General features: G+C 45.2%; 1 protein-coding gene across 2 annotated transcripts in view; it reads left to right on the top strand.

Moving 5' to 3' along the window:
- The window catches only part of LOC139412626 (attractin-like protein 1), a 319192-nt gene that overhangs the window by 148076 nt on the left and 154614 nt on the right, over positions 1–16502 (top strand). For both annotated transcript variants that reach the window (XM_071159320.1, XM_071159317.1), the window contains 3 exons: positions 14514–14608; positions 14808–14886; positions 16289–16446. In XM_071159320.1, coding sequence (XP_071015421.1) covers positions 14514–14608; positions 14808–14886; positions 16289–16446 — 332 coding nt within the window. The remainder of the gene's footprint in view (positions 1–14513; positions 14609–14807; positions 14887–16288; positions 16447–16502) is intronic.

Raw genomic sequence — 16502 nt, 5'->3', positions numbered from 1 at the left:
AATGGACATCATCAAATCAAAACCCAACCTTCATTTACCAGATTTTCCAAACTCTGTTTCAGACGAGACTGACTTTATGAACAAAATGATCCTTTTGACACTATCTAGTCAATTTTGGTACTAGAATAACTGTTTCTGACTTGAATCGACACCACAAAGGTCATTTTCAAAGTGATTTGTTGCTTTTTAAAGGCAGTTACTCTTTAAAGGGTTATATAGGATCAAATGTTTAGCCCCACTTAAATGCTACTTAGATGGATACCCAATGTCATAACCATGGCTTTGATGTATGCCCAATATGTCATAGTCAATCAAGATTCAAAGCTTTTATCATGTTGTTTTGCTAAATCATGAGTCCAGCCCTGCCTTTCCTAGAAGCACTGCCAGTGCGGATTTGTTGGACATGTAGGATATGCAGACGTGTGGGATGTGTAAGCTGGGATGTGAATGGGTAGGTTATAGAGACTAATTGTGCCAATTATGCCTAGTGAATCAGGGCGACTGAAGTGTAGCGCACACACCGCCCTCTCTTTGAGTGGATTGATGTTACCTTTGCAGGCTCATTACATGCTAATTATTTAACCATCCGCTAATGTCAGTTGTGACAAGGCAGAACTATCAAGCACAATGACACTAATAATGATAGTGACAGTAATGATGATGAGGCATTACATTTTATTAATGGAGATATTGCTACTGTACGCCTACTACTACTACTTCTACTAATACTTCTACAATTACTGTATGGCTTTACTATGTACTTATTCTACTACTACTACTACTACTAAGTAATTATACTAATGCTAATACTTCCTATCCATGGAGGCTGGTCTAGTTCATTGTGCTGTTGGAGGACCAGTATTGTGGTTCAGCTCAGATGACTTCCTACCAGAATGTAATCATGGCTGGTTCTAATGAGGAAGCTGGTCGTCAGTAGCTGACCAGGCTGGTGTGGTACTGAGTTGCCCTCACAGTGGAGCAGTGTCAGCTAGCAGGCCCTAATGAAGGAGCCACCAAGTGCGTCCCACCAGCCACACCACCTGCCATTACCAGCCTTTACCCTCAAGCCTCTTTTCATGAGAGGATCAGACACCCTGTACTGACACATAAACACTATCTGACCGGCACTCTGCACTGACTCCTAAACACTATCTGACCGGCACTCTGCACTGACGCATAAACACTATGTGACAGGCACTCTGCCCAGACGCCTAACCAGTGTCAGATAGAGATATTCTCCCCAGACCTAAGCACAGAGGCTTCTGTGTTGATCGTCTCTACTTGCCAAATTAGACTGGTCTGTAGACTATGGTCTGTCCGACTGAGGGAACTATCGCCACGTGAACTAATCCTAGTCATTCTGAGCATACAACTTCTACAATAAATGTCTGAACATTATCAGTCAGGCAGTTGGCTCAGACAGCTGAGCGCTACCATCAGACAGCTTAGTGCTACCATCAGACGGCTGAGTAGTACCATCAGACAGCTGAGTAGTACCATCAGACAGCTGAGTAGTACCATCAGACAGCTGAGTAGTACCATCAGACAGCTGAGTAGTACCATCAGACAGCTGAGTGCTACCATCAGACAGCTGAGTGCTACCATCAGACAGCTGAGTGCTACCATCAGACAGCTGAGTGCTACCATCAGACAGCTGAGTAGTACCATCAGACAGCTGAGTAGTACCATCAGACATCTGAGTAGTACCATCAGACAGCTGAGTAGTACCATCAGACAGCTGAGTAGTACCATCAGACAGCTGAGTAGTACCATCAGACAGCTGTGTGCTACCATCAGACAGCTGAGTAGTACCATCAGACAGCTGAGTAGTTCCATCAGACAGCTGAGTAGTTCCATCAGACAGCTGAGTGCTACCATCAGACAGCTGAGTAGTACCATCAGACAGCTGAGTAGTACCATCTGACAGCTGAGTGCTATCATCAGACAGCTGAGTAGTACCATCAGACAGCTGAGTAGTACCATCAGACAGCTGAGTAGTACCATCAGACAGCTGAGTGCTACCATCAGACATCTGAGTAGTACCATCAGACAGCCTAGTAGTACCATCAGACAGCTGAGTAGTACCATCAGACAGCTGAGTAGTACCATCAGACAGCTGAGTAGTACCATCAGACAGCTGAGTGCTACCATCAGACAGCTGAGTGCTACCATCAGACAGCTGAGTGCTACCATCAGACAGCTGAGTGCTACCATCAGACAGCTGAGTAGTACCATCAGACAGCTGAGTAGTACCATCAGACATCTGAGTAGTACCATCAGACATCTGAGTAGTACCATCAGACAGCTGAGTAGTACCATCAGACAGCTGAGTAGTACCATCAGACAGCTGAGTAGTTCCATCAGACAGCTGAGTGCTACCATCAGACAGCTGAGTAGTACCATCAGACAGCTGAGTAGTACCATCTGACAGCTGAGTGCTATCATCAGACAGCTGAGTAGTACCATCAGACAGCTGAGTAGTACCATCAGACAGCTGAGTAGTACCATCAGACAGCTGAGTGCTACCATCAGACAGCTGAGTGCTACCATCAGACAGCTGAGTGCTACCATCAGACAGCTGAGTAGTACCATCAGACAGCTGAGTAGTACCATCAGACAGCTGAGTAGTACCATCAGACAGCTGAGTAGTAGGATCAGACAGCTGAGTAGTACCATCAGACAGCTGAGTAGTACCATCAGACAGCTGAGTAGTACCATCAGACAGCTGAGTAGTACCATCAGACAGCTGAGTGCTACCATCAGACAGCTGAGTAGTACCATCAGACATCTGAGTAGTACCATCAGACAGCTGAGTAGTACCATCAGACATCTGAGTAGTACCATCAGACATCTGAGTAGTACCATCAGACATCTGAGTAGTACCATCAGACAGCTGAGTAGTACCATCAGACAGCTGAGTGCTACCATCAGACCGCTGAGTAGTACCATCAGACAGCTGAGTGCTACCATCAGACCGCTGAGTAGTACCATCAGACAGCTGAGTGCTACCATCAGACAGCTGAGTAGTACCATCAGACAGCTGAGTAGTACCATCAGACATCTGAGTAGTACCATCAGACAGCTAAGTAGTACCATCAGACAGCTGAGTAGTACCATCAGACAGCTGAGTAGTACCATCAGACAGCTGAGTAGTACCATCTGACAGCTGAGTAGTACCATCAGACAGCTGAGTGCTATCATCAGACAGCTGAGTAGTACCATCAGACAGCTGAGTAGTACCATCAGACAGCTGAGTAGTACCATCAGACAGCTGAGTAGTACCATCAGACATCTGAGTAGTACCATCAGACAGCTGAGTGCTACCATCAGACAGCTGAGTAGTACCATCAGACAGCTGAGTAGTACCATCAGACAGCTGAGTGCTCCCATCAGACAGCCTAGTAGTACCATCAGACAGCTGAGTAGTACCATCAGACAGCTGAGTAGTACCATCAGACAGCCTAGTAGTACCATTAGACAGCTGAGTAGTACCATCAGACAGCTGAGTAGTACCATCAGACAGCTGAGTAGTACCATCAGACATCTGAGTAGTACCATCAGACAGCTGAGTAGTACCATCAGACAGCTGAGTGCTACCATCAGACAGCTGAGTAGTACCATCAGACAGCTGAGTAGTACCATCAGACAGCTGAGTAGTACCATCAGACAGCTGAGTACTATCATCAGACAGCTGAGTAGTACCATCAGACAGCTGAGTAGTACCATCAGACAGCTAAGTAGTACCATCAGACAGCTGAGTAGTACCATCAGACAGCTGAGTAGTACCATCAGACAGCTGAGTAGTACCATCAGACAGCTGAGTAGTACCATCAGACAGCTGAGTGCTACCATCAGACAGCTGAGTAGTACCATCAGACAGCTGAGTAGTACCATCTGACAGCTGAGTATTACCATCAGACAGCTGAGTAGTACCATCAGACAGCTGAGTAGTACCATCAGACAGCTGAGTAGTACCATCAGACATCTGAGTAGTACCATCAGACATCTGAGTAGTACCATCAGACAGCTGAGTTGTACCATCAGACATCTGAGTAGTACCATCAGACATCTGAGTAGTACCATCAGACAGCTGAGTGCTATCATCAGACAGCTGAGTAGTACCATCAGACATCTGAGTAATACCATCAGACATCTGAGTAGTACCATCAGACATCTGAGTAGTACCATCAGACAGCTGAGTTGTACCATCAGACATCTGAGTAGTACCATCAGACATCTGAGTAGTACCATCAGACAGCTGAGTGCTATCATCAGACAGCTGAGTAGTACCATCAGACATCTGAGTAATACCATCAGACATCTGAGTAGTACCATCAGACATCTGAGTAGTACCATCAGACAGCTGAGTAGTACCATCAGACAGCTGAGTAGTACCATCAGACAGCTGAGTAGTACCATCAGACAGCTGAGTGCTACCATCAGACAGCTGAGTAGTACCATCAGACAGCTGAGTAGTACCATCAGACAGCTGAGTAGTACCATCAGACAGCTGAGTAGTACCATCAGACATCTGAGTAGTACCATCAGACATCTGAGTAGTACCATCAGACATCTGAGTAGTACCATCAGACAGCTGAGTAGTACCATCAGACAGCTGAGTGCTACCATCAGACAGCTGAGTAGTACCATCAGACAGCTGAGTGCTATCATCAGACATCTGAGTAGTACCATCAGACAGCTGAGTAGTACCATCAGACATCTGAGTAGTACCATCAGACATCTGAGTAGTACCATCAGACAGCTGAGTAGTACCATCAGACATCTGAGTAGTACCATCAGACAGCTGAGTAGTACCATCAGACAGCTGAGTAGTACCATCAGACAGCTGAGTAGTACCATCAGACAGCTGAGTGCTATCATCAGACAGCTGAGTGCTATCATCAGACAGCTGAGTAGTACCATCAGACAGCTGAGTAGTACCATCAGACATCTGAGTAGTACCATCAGACATCTGAGTAGTACCATCAGACAGCTAAGTAGTACCATCAGACAGCTGAGTAGTACCATCAGACAGCTGAGTAGTACCATCAGACAGCTGAGTAGTACCATCAGACAGCTGAGTAGTACCATCTGACAGCTGAGTAGTACCATCAGACAGCTGAGTGCTATCATCAGACAGCTGAGTAGTACCATCAGACAGCTGAGTAGTACCATCAGACAGCTGAGTAGTACCATCAGACAGCTGAGTAGTACCATCAGACATCTGAGTAGTACCATCAGACAGCTGAGTGTTACCATCAGACAGCTGAGTAGTACCATCAGACAGCTGAGTAGTACCATCAGACAGCTGAGTGCTACCATCAGACAGCCTAGTAGTACCATCAGACAGCTGAGTAGTACCATCAGACAGCTGAGTAGTACCATCAGACAGCTGAGTAGTACCATCAGACAGCTGAGTAGTACCATCAGACAGCTGAGTGCTACCATCAGACAGCTGAGTAGTACCATCAGACAGCTGAGTAGTACCATCAGACAGCTGAGTAGTACCATCAGACAGCTGAGTGCTACCATCAGACAGCCTAGTAGTACCATCAGACAGCTGAGTAGTACCATCAGACAGCTGAGTAGTACCATCAGACAGCTGAGTAGTACCATCAGACAGCTGAGTAGTACCATCAGACAGCTGAGTGCTACCATCAGACAGCTGAGTAGTACCATCAGACAGCTGAGTAGTACCATCAGACAGCTGAGTAGTACCATCAGACAGCTGAGTAGTACCATCAGACAGCTGAGTAGTACCATCAGACAGCTGAGTACTATCATCAGACAGCTGAGTAGTACCATCAGACAGCTGAGTAGTACCATCAGACAGCTGAGTAGTACCATCAGACAGCTGAGTAGTACCATCAGACAGCTGAGTAGTACCATCAGACAGCTGAGTAGTACCATCAGACAGCTGAGTGCTACCATCAGACAGCTGAGTAGTACCATCAGACAGCTGAGTAGTACCATCAGACAGCTGAGTAGTACCATCAGACAGCTGAGTAGTACCATCAGACAGCTGAGTAGTACCATCAGACAGCTGAGTACTATCATCAGACAGCTGAGTAGTACCATCAGACAGCTGAGTAGTACCATCAGACAGCTGAGTAGTACCATCAGACAGCTGAGTAGTACCATCAGACAGCTGAGTAGTACCATCAGACAGCTGAGTAGTACCATCAGACAGCTGAGTGCTACCATCAGACAGCTGAGTAGTACCATCAGACAGCTGAGTAGTACCATCTGACATCTGAGTAGTACCATCAGACATCTGAGTAGTACCATCAGACATCTGAGTAGTACCATCAGACAGCTGAGTAGTACCATCAGACAGCTGAGTGCTACCATCAGACAGCTGAGTAGTACCATCAGACAGCTGAGTGCTATCATCAGACATCTGAGTAGTACCATCAGACAGCTGAGTAGTACCATCAGACATCTGAGTAGTACCATCAGACATCTGAGTAGTACCATCAGACATCTGAGTAGTACCATCAGACAGCTGAGTAGTACCATCAGACATCTGAGTAGTACCATCAGACAGCTGAGTAGTACCATCAGACAGCTGAGTAGTACCATCAGACAGCTGAGTAGTACCATCAGACAGCTGAGTGCTATCATCAGACAGCTGAGTGCTATCATCAGACAGCTGAGTAGTACCATCAGACAGCTGAGTAGTACCATCAGACATCTGAGTTGTACCATCAGACATCTGAGTAGTACCATCAGACAGCTAAGTAGTACCATCAGACAGCTGAGTAGTACCATCAGACAGCTGAGTAGTACCATCAGACAGCTGAGTAGTACCATCAGACAGCTGAGTAGTACCATCTGACAGCTGAGTAGTACCATCAGACAGCTGAGTGCTATCATCAGACAGCTGAGTAGTACCATCAGACAGCTGAGTAGTACCATCAGACAGCTGAGTAGTACCATCAGACAGCTGAGTAGTACCATCAGACATCTGAGTAGTACCATCAGACAGCTGAGTGTTACCATTAGACAGCTGAGTAGTACCATCAGACAGCTGAGTAGTACCATCAGACAGCTGAGTGCTATCATCAGACAGCTGAGTAGTACCATCAGACAGCTGAGTAGTACCATCAGACAGCTGAGTAGTACCATCAGACAGCTGAGTAGTACCATCAGACATCTGAGTAGTACCATCAGACAGCTGAGTGCTACCATCAGACAGCCTAGTAGTACCATCAGACAGCTGAGTAGTACCATCAGACAGCTGAGTAGTACCATCAGACATCTGAGTAGTACCATCAGACAGCTGAGTGTTACCATCAGACAGCTGAGTAGTACCATCAGACAGCTGAGTAGTACCATCAGACAGCTGAGTGCTACCATCAGACAGCCTAGTAGTACCATCAGACAGCTGAGTAGTACCATCAGACAGCTGAGTAGTACCATCAGACAGCTGAGTAGTACCATCAGACAGCTGAGTAGTACCATCAGACAGCTGAGTGCTACCATCAGACAGCTGAGTAGTACCATCAGACAGCTGAGTAGTACCATCAGACAGCTGAGTAGTACCATCAGACAGCTGAGTGCTACCATCAGACAGCCTAGTAGTACCATCAGACAGCTGAGTAGTACCATCAGACAGCTGAGTAGTACCATCAGACAGCTGAGTAGTACCATCAGACAGCTGAGTAGTACCATCAGACAGCTGAGTGCTACCATCAGACAGCTGAGTAGTACCATCAGACAGCTGAGTAGTACCATCAGACAGCTGAGTAGTACCATCAGACAGCTGAGTAGTACCATCAGACAGCTGAGTAGTACCATCAGACAGCTGAGTACTATCATCAGACAGCTGAGTAGTACCATCAGACAGCTGAGTAGTACCATCAGACAGCTGAGTAGTACCATCAGACAGCTGAGTAGTACCATCAGACAGCTGAGTAGTACCATCAGACAGCTGAGTAGTACCATCAGACAGCTGAGTGCTACCATCAGACAGCTGAGTAGTACCATCAGACAGCTGAGTAGTACCATCAGACAGCTGAGTAGTACCATCAGACAGCTGAGTAGTACCATCAGACAGCTGAGTAGTACCATCAGACAGCTGAGTACTATCATCAGACAGCTGAGTAGTACCATCAGACAGCTGAGTAGTACCATCAGACAGCTGAGTAGTACCATCAGACAGCTGAGTAGTACCATCAGACAGCTGAGTAGTACCATCAGACAGCTGAGTAGTACCATCAGACAGCTGAGTGCTACCATCAGACAGCTGAGTAGTACCATCAGACAGCTGAGTAGTACCATCTGACATCTGAGTAGTACCATCAGACATCTGAGTAGTACCATCAGACATCTGAGTAGTACCATCAGACAGCTGAGTAGTACCATCAGACAGCTGAGTGCTACCATCAGACAGCTGAGTAGTACCATCAGACAGCTGAGTGCTATCATCAGACATCTGAGTAGTACCATCAGACAGCTGAGTAGTACCATCAGACATCTGAGTAGTACCATCAGACATCTGAGTAGTACCATCAGACATCTGAGTAGTACCATCAGACAGCTGAGTAGTACCATCAGACATCTGAGTAGTACCATCAGACAGCTGAGTAGTACCATCAGACAGCTGAGTAGTACCATCAGACAGCTGAGTAGTACCATCAGACAGCTGAGTGCTATCATCAGACAGCTGAGTGCTATCATCAGACAGCTGAGTAGTACCATCAGACAGCTGAGTAGTACCATCAGACATCTGAGTAGTACCATCAGACATCTGAGTAGTACCATCAGACAGCTAAGTAGTACCATCAGACAGCTGAGTAGTACCATCAGACAGCTGAGTAGTACCATCAGACAGCTGAGTAGTACCATCAGACAGCTGAGTAGTACCATCTGACAGCTGAGTAGTACCATCAGACAGCTGAGTGCTATCATCAGACAGCTGAGTAGTACCATCAGACAGCTGAGTAGTACCATCAGACAGCTGAGTAGTACCATCAGACAGCTGAGTAGTACCATCAGACATCTGAGTAGTACCATCAGACAGCTGAGTGTTACCATTAGACAGCTGAGTAGTACCATCAGACAGCTGAGTAGTACCATCAGACAGCTGAGTGCTACCATCAGACAGCCTAGTAGTACCATCAGACAGCTGAGTAGTACCATCAGACAGCTGAGTAGTACCATCAGACAGCTGAGTATTACCATCAGACAGCTGAGTAGTACCATCAGACAGCTGAGTGCTACCATCAGACAGCTGAGTAGTACCATCAGACAGCTGAGTAGTACCATCAGACAGCTGAGTAGTACCATCAGACAGCTGAGTGCTACCATCAGACAGCCTAGTAGTACCATCAGACAGCTGAGTAGTACCATCAGACAGCTGAGTAGTACCATCAGACAGCTGAGTAGTACCATCAGACAGCTGAGTAGTACCATCAGACAGCTGAGTGCTACCATCAGACAGCTGAGTGCTACCATCAGACAGCTGAGTAGTACCATCAGACAGCTGAGTAGTACCATCAGACAGCTGAGTAGTACCATCAGACAGCTGAGTAGTACCATCAGACAGCTGAGTACTATCATCAGACAGCTGAGTAGTACCATCAGACAGCTGAGTAGTACCATCAGACAGCTGAGTAGTACCATCAGACAGCTGAGTAGTACCATCAGACAGCTGAGTAGTACCATCAGACAGCTGAGTAGTACCATCAGACAGCTGAGTGCTACCATCAGACAGCTGAGTAGTACCATCAGACAGCTGAGTAGTACCATCTGACAGCTGAGTAGTACCATCAGACATCTGAGTAGTACCATCAGACAGCTGAGTAGTACCATCAGACATCTGAGTAGTACCATCAGACATCTGAGTAGTACCATCAGACAGCTGAGTAGTACCATCAGACATCTGAGTAGTACCATCAGACATCTGAGTAGTACCATCAGACAGCTGAGTGCTATCATCAGACAGCTGAGTGCTATCATCAGACAGCTGAGTTGTACCATCAGACATCTGAGTAGTACCATCAGACATCTGAGTAGTACCATCAGACAGCTGAGTAGTACCATCAGACAGCTGAGTAGTACCATCAGACAGCTGAGTAGTACCATCAGACAGCTGAGTGCTACCATCAGACAGCTGAGTGCTACCATCAGACAGCTGAGTAGTACCATCAGACAGCTGAGTAGTACCATCAGACAGCTGAGTAGTACCATCAGACAGCTGAGTAGTACCATCAGACATCTGAGTAGTACCATCAGACATCTGAGTAGTACCATCAGACATCTGAGTAGTACCATCAGACATCTGAGTAGTACCATCAGACAGCTGAGTAGTACCATCAGACAGCTGAGTGCTACCATCAGACAGCTGAGTAGTACCATCAGACAGCTGAGTGCTATCATCAGATAGCTGAGTAGTACCATCAGACAGCTGAGTAGTACCATCAGACATCTGAGTAGTACCATCAGACAGCTGAGTAGTACCATCAGACATCTGAGTAGTACCATCAGACATCTGAGTAGTACCATCAGACAGCTGAGTAGTACCATCAGACAGCTGAGTAGTACCATCAGACAGCTGAGTGCTATCATCAGACAGCTGAGTGCTATCATCAGACAGCTGAGTAGTACCATCAGACAGCTGAGTAGTACCATCAGACATCTGAGTAGTACCATCAGACAGCTGAGTAGTACCATCAGACATCTGAGTAGTACCATCAGACAGCTGAGTAGTACCATCAGACAGCTGAGTAGTACCATCAGACAGCTGAGTAGTACCATCAGACAGCTGAGTAGTACCATCAGACAGCTGAGTAGTACCATCAGACAGCTGAGTAGTACCATCAGACATCTGAGTAGTACCATCAGACATCTGAGTAGTACCATCAGACATCTGAGTAGTACCATCAGACAGCTGAGTAGTACCATCAGACAGCTGAGTAGTACCATCAGACAGCTGAGTAGTACCATCAGAAGCCCATATTCATAGCTATGCCTCCATCATGGGGTGGCAGGGTAGTCTAGTGGTTAGAGCGTTGGACGAGTAACCGGAAGGTTGCCAGTTCAAACCCCCGAGCTCACAAGGTACATCTGTTGTTCTGCCCCTGAACAAGGCAGTTAACCCACTGTTCCTAGGCCGTCATTGAAAATAAGAATTTGTTCTTAACTGACTTGCCTAGTTAAATAAAAAATAAAAATCATTACAAGTGTCACTTTACCTGGAGGCCCAGAATAATCAAGGACACCACTTCTCCTGAGCCATTGTTCTGAAAGTAACGTCTCAATGGTGTCCTTTTTGAAAATTCATTTTTCAGTGATTTTATATAATAATAATAATAATAATATATGCCATTTAGAAGGTGCTTTTATCCAAAGCGACAAACAGTCTTGCATGCTAACATTTTGTATGGGTGTACCCGGGAATCAAACCCACTCTCCTGGGACTGTAAACTCCACACTCTACTAACAGAGCCATACAGGACCATCTTGGCCTTTTAAGAAAAGTATTTTAACTTAATTATATTGCTTATATTGCTTTACCCCTGTACTATCAGGCTGTACATTCTGTTGTTAGTCTTTGAAGAGTGTTTCTAATGCAAGGTAATGAATAGTAACAGGCCCTAGATGACATCTCCAAGTGGATCCTGTATAACAGATGTTGAATGAGGTTTCATTCAACTCATTGGACTTCATATCATTCATATCACTTCAGTTCATATCATTGATTGCCCAGAAAGTGCACATACCTGGCTTCCTAGGTCTGATCAAAAGGCATGAAGCAGGCTTCTGAATATGAAATTACTTTACAGGTGAGATTTTGCTCTTTTGAATTATTTTGTTTCAGACACTGAATAAAGTTACACATTATGCTAATGCCATGACTCATTTATGAAAACTTTTAAAACAGATGGATTTCCTTTTAGTCTTGTGCGGCTCATTTGATGCTTACCTTGCTTTATTTAATTATCTTTGTAAGGTCAAATTTGTCCCCAACGAACATGTTCACATGCATGTAATGTATGCATGTCATTTAGATTATCCAAGGTAAATAGTTGTATTGTTTTGCTGATGTCAGTTTTAATTTGCACACTGAGCTTTTGCACCACAGTGGATAATATTATATCAGGCGTGAAATCGAACATATTGAAACGTGTAGAAAATGATTGTGCAATTTGACAAGTCTTCCACTTTTCATAATGTCATTAATTGTCTTCTCTTCTTCTGGATAACACACACTCTCTCATTACCACAGAAACAAGAGGGGTTGTTTGAGTGGGCACTGCATTGCTCCAAATAACATGAATACGCACAATACTGGCTCCAAACACCCCAGAAATTCTCTGCTTTTAATTTCCCTGGACTTCTGTGTCCCCTTTACAGAGCATGTGGAACTTTCTGAAGTTTACTGACGACCCTTATGGGATAAACAACACACAGCAACGTGTGTGCCCGGAGCGGGAGGGAGAGAGAGACACACACATCGGCTTTGATCTGATATCTGCTAATTCCGTGACGGCCAAACAAAACCAACTATTTGTCAAACATAATTTCCTTTCGTCTTGCTAAGGCTTAAAATATGTGTTCTGAAAGGATGTCAAATGAAGTCTTCTCTGAACTCTGCAGGAGTGTTTTATTGTCAAGTTAGAACGATGACAAACAGTTGTTTGTTCTCCTGGTGCGTGAACACATTCATGGCTGATTGAACATCAGTTCACAGAAGCCGTGAAATGGGGGAGTGAATGGCACAGTATGAGCTTCTGAGGCAGAGACGTGTGGTGTATTCAGCTGTCATTGACAAGTTATGAAGATGGCATTTCCTATTAGGGAGTGGGAATTGGTTGTGATGGCCAGTGTGTGTATAGCACAGGAGGCTGGTGAGGGGAGGATGGCTCATAATAATGACTGGAATGAAGTGAATGTAATGGTATCAAACACACAAGGAAACCATTCCATTTCAGCCATTGCTATGAGCCCATCCTCCCCAATTACGGTGCCACCAGCCGCCTGTGGTATATAGGCCTTGCTTTTACCCAGTCCACAAGGACTGTTTTCTAATGCTCCCTGACACTGAATTGATCAGTTCATAGCGTTGACTGCCCATAGAGTGCACATACCTGGCTTCCTAGGTCTGATCAAAAGGCATGAAGGAAACCTGCAGGCTCAGCAACCCCTTGAGGACCTGAGTTCAGTTGTGCACCCCCTGGTTGAACCTGAAATCCTCTAAAGAGTTAATAACAGTGATCTGAAGGGTTAACAGTGAAACGTCCTGCTGAGCATATTGACAATCCACTAGAGACCGTCTCTCACATGGCTCCTCCTAGACACTACCCTCCGAATCAAGGGCTTTCTTCTGAATGGAATCAGACAAGGTGACCTTTCTAGATTCCTGCCGAGGTACAGATGTTAAATGTTCCAAATCCCCGCATTACACCCCACTGTGGCTCGTACTATGAGGCCCTGTCATTGAATAGGACAAAAGTTTATAAAAATAGAACTGGCATTGAATCCCAGTGAATATTTTCTATACTGAACAAAAATGTAAACGCAAAATGTGTTGGTCCCACGTTTCATGAGCTGAATAAAATATCCCCAAAATATTCTATATGCACAAAAAGTTTATTTCTCTCAAATGTTGTGCACACATTTGTTTACATCCCTGTTAGTGAGCATTTATCCTTTGCCAAGATAGCCCATCCATCTGACAGGTGTGGCATATCAAGAAGCTGATTAAACAGCATGATCATTACACAGGTGCACCTTGTACTGGGGACAATAAAAGGCCACTCTAAAATGTGCAGTTTTGTCACACAACACAATGCCACAGATGTCTCAAGTTTTGAGCGAGTGTGCTTTTGGCATGCTGACTGGAAGAAGGTCCACCAGAGTTGTTCTCGGCGAATTTAATTTGAATTTCTCTACCATAAGCCACCTCTAACGTCGTTTTAGAGAATTTGGCAGTACGTCCAACCGGCCTCACAACCGCAGACCACGTGTAACCATGTCAGCCCAGGACCTCCACATCCGGCTTAATCACCTGCAGGATTGTCTGACCAGCCACCTGGACAGCTGATGAAACTGAGGAGTATTTCTGTCTGTAATAAAGCCCTTTTGTGGAGAAAAACTTATTCTGATTGGCTGGGCCTGGCTCCCCAGTGGGTGGGCCTATGCCCTCCCAGGCCCACCCATGGCTGTGCCCCTGCCCAGTCATGTGTAATCCATAGATTAGGGCCTAATTAATTTATTCCAATTGACTGCCTTACATGAACTAAACCTAGTAAAATCATTGAAATTGTTGCATGTTACGTTTTATATTTTTGTTCAGTATATTAGTGGTACACCCATGTCATAGATCTTCCTCTACTCTTGTTTGCGCTGATTGCAATACTGCATTATTGATATGAAAATGAAGGCAGCCACATGCACTTGTGGTCTGTTTCTTGGGTGACTCTTCCGGCTGGGGTTCTTCAGACTGTGTGTCCCTGCACTTTAAGAAGATGGTCCCTGATCTGCTGTTTGTCTCTCTGTCCCTGCAGACAACCTGCTGATTGACTACCAGTTCACCTTCAGCCTTCTCCAGGAGGATGACCACCACTACACCGCCATCAACTTCATGGCCACTCCTGAACAGGTCAGTCACCACACAGAGGTGTCAGACACCATGGGCCCGAGGAACGGGTCTCATCTAGCCTTTCTGTTATGTATTTAATGCATCTATTTTGCTGTGAAACAGAGAACCCACATTAGCATCATTCCAAGTCATTCCAAACCATCATAGTGTTGGTTTGGAATACGTGTGTTTGACCTCCTTTTGTGTTAATATTTTACAGAGCAACAAGAACCTGGACATGTCCATCAATGCGTCCAACAACTTCAACCTCAACATCACCTGGTCTATTGGATCAACAGGTAGCTTGTCTTGTTAGATTGTCATTTGCCATAGAGTGGATCAATATGTGCCATAGTGACTGTTTATTTGACAACATGTTGAGGGCTTTCCCTCTCATTTGATCCTATTGTCCACCTTTGCTACACTTACAACGGTCTACGGCAGATATCCCCCACTCAGCGTCAGACAGCGTACATCCCCTGCGCTACAGAATCCAATGTAGGACGTTATTCACCTAGGATGGGAAAGAAACTCATATAATCTCTCTTTGTCATCTTTTCCAGAGGGATTGGTACTTTTGTTGTTCTGGTCTGTGTCCCTCATTAGACAAGAATGTCTGTAGGGGAATGACCCTCTTGACAAATGTAGGGGAGATAGTTTTTAATTATAGCATTGGTGTTTTTGTGTGATTTCAATTAAGATACAACTTTGCCCAGTCTGTACCGGGCCCAGATTTGTGTTTTTTTTACTTGATTTGAGAGGAAACTTCAGGGCTTGAATATATGTGCAGAGCAATTAGAGGGAGTGTGTTATGTCACTGATAAATTGGTTGGGGTCATCTTTTATTAAAGCTGTCCCAAAGTCTGGCCTGTTAATGCAGTATTCTTGATAACGTCTTCATTTTGGACCACTTAAAATATAAATGCATGTCTGTTTTTTTTAAGAAAGTACATTTCCTCTCTCCTTATATATTTTCAAGCTTCTTTTGGACAGTTCAAAAATGACAAGGGGATAGTAGTTGAAGATGGGAGAAAGTTGGAAGGGTCCACTCAGGGAGTGGTACTGCTCAGCCATAGTTCTACCACAAAATGTACATGCATCTACAGTATAATGTATGCTCTGAAACTGTCATTGTACTGGACTCACTCTAGACTCAATATAATTGTGAATGCCAGTGGTGGGTAAAGTACTCAATTGTCATAATCTGTTTTCGAAAACACCACTAGCCTGGCTAATCTGTATTCTAAAACGTCACCAGCCTGGCTAATCTGTATTCTAAAACGTCACCAGCCTGGCTAATCTGTATTCTAAAACGTCACCAGCCTGGCTAATCTGTATTCTCAAACGTCACCAGCCTGGCTAATCTGTATTCTAAAACGTCACTAGCCTGGCTAATCTGTATTCTAAAACGTCACCAGCCTGGCTAATCTGTATTCTAAAACGTCACTAGCCTGGCTAATCTGTATTCTAAAACGTCACCAGCCTGGCTAATCTGTATTCTAAAACGTCACCATCTCTCTCGACTGTCATCATGAAACTCAGTTTTTGTTCGACTGGCACAACTGTCACAGCAGTACCTATCCCCAATCACACATACCAGTAGCTAGTACCTATATGTGCGATTTGACTATCACCAACTGTACCATCCTCTCAGTATCCTTCCTTTGACGTTTTACACTATGACCCACCTCTCACCCCCAGCTGGCACCATCTCTGGCGAGGAGGTGCCCATCGTGTCCAAGACCAATATCCAGGAACACAGAGACAGCTTCTCCTGTGAGAAGTTCAACTTCCGAGTCAACTCCAACATCACCTTCTATGTTTATGTCAGCAACTTCTCCTGGCCAATCAAGATCCAGGTAAGGTTCTGTCAGTAGTGATTTAACCAACCACAAATGAGGTATGAAAAAACAAC

The sequence above is a fragment of the Oncorhynchus clarkii genome, chromosome 1, assembly GCF_045791955.1.
Source record: "Oncorhynchus clarkii lewisi isolate Uvic-CL-2024 chromosome 1, UVic_Ocla_1.0, whole genome shotgun sequence".
NCBI classification, from domain to species: domain Eukaryota; kingdom Metazoa; phylum Chordata; class Actinopteri; order Salmoniformes; family Salmonidae; genus Oncorhynchus; species Oncorhynchus clarkii.
The sequence above is the reverse complement of the archived record's forward strand: the minus strand, read 5'-3'. Positions and strand labels throughout refer to the sequence as shown.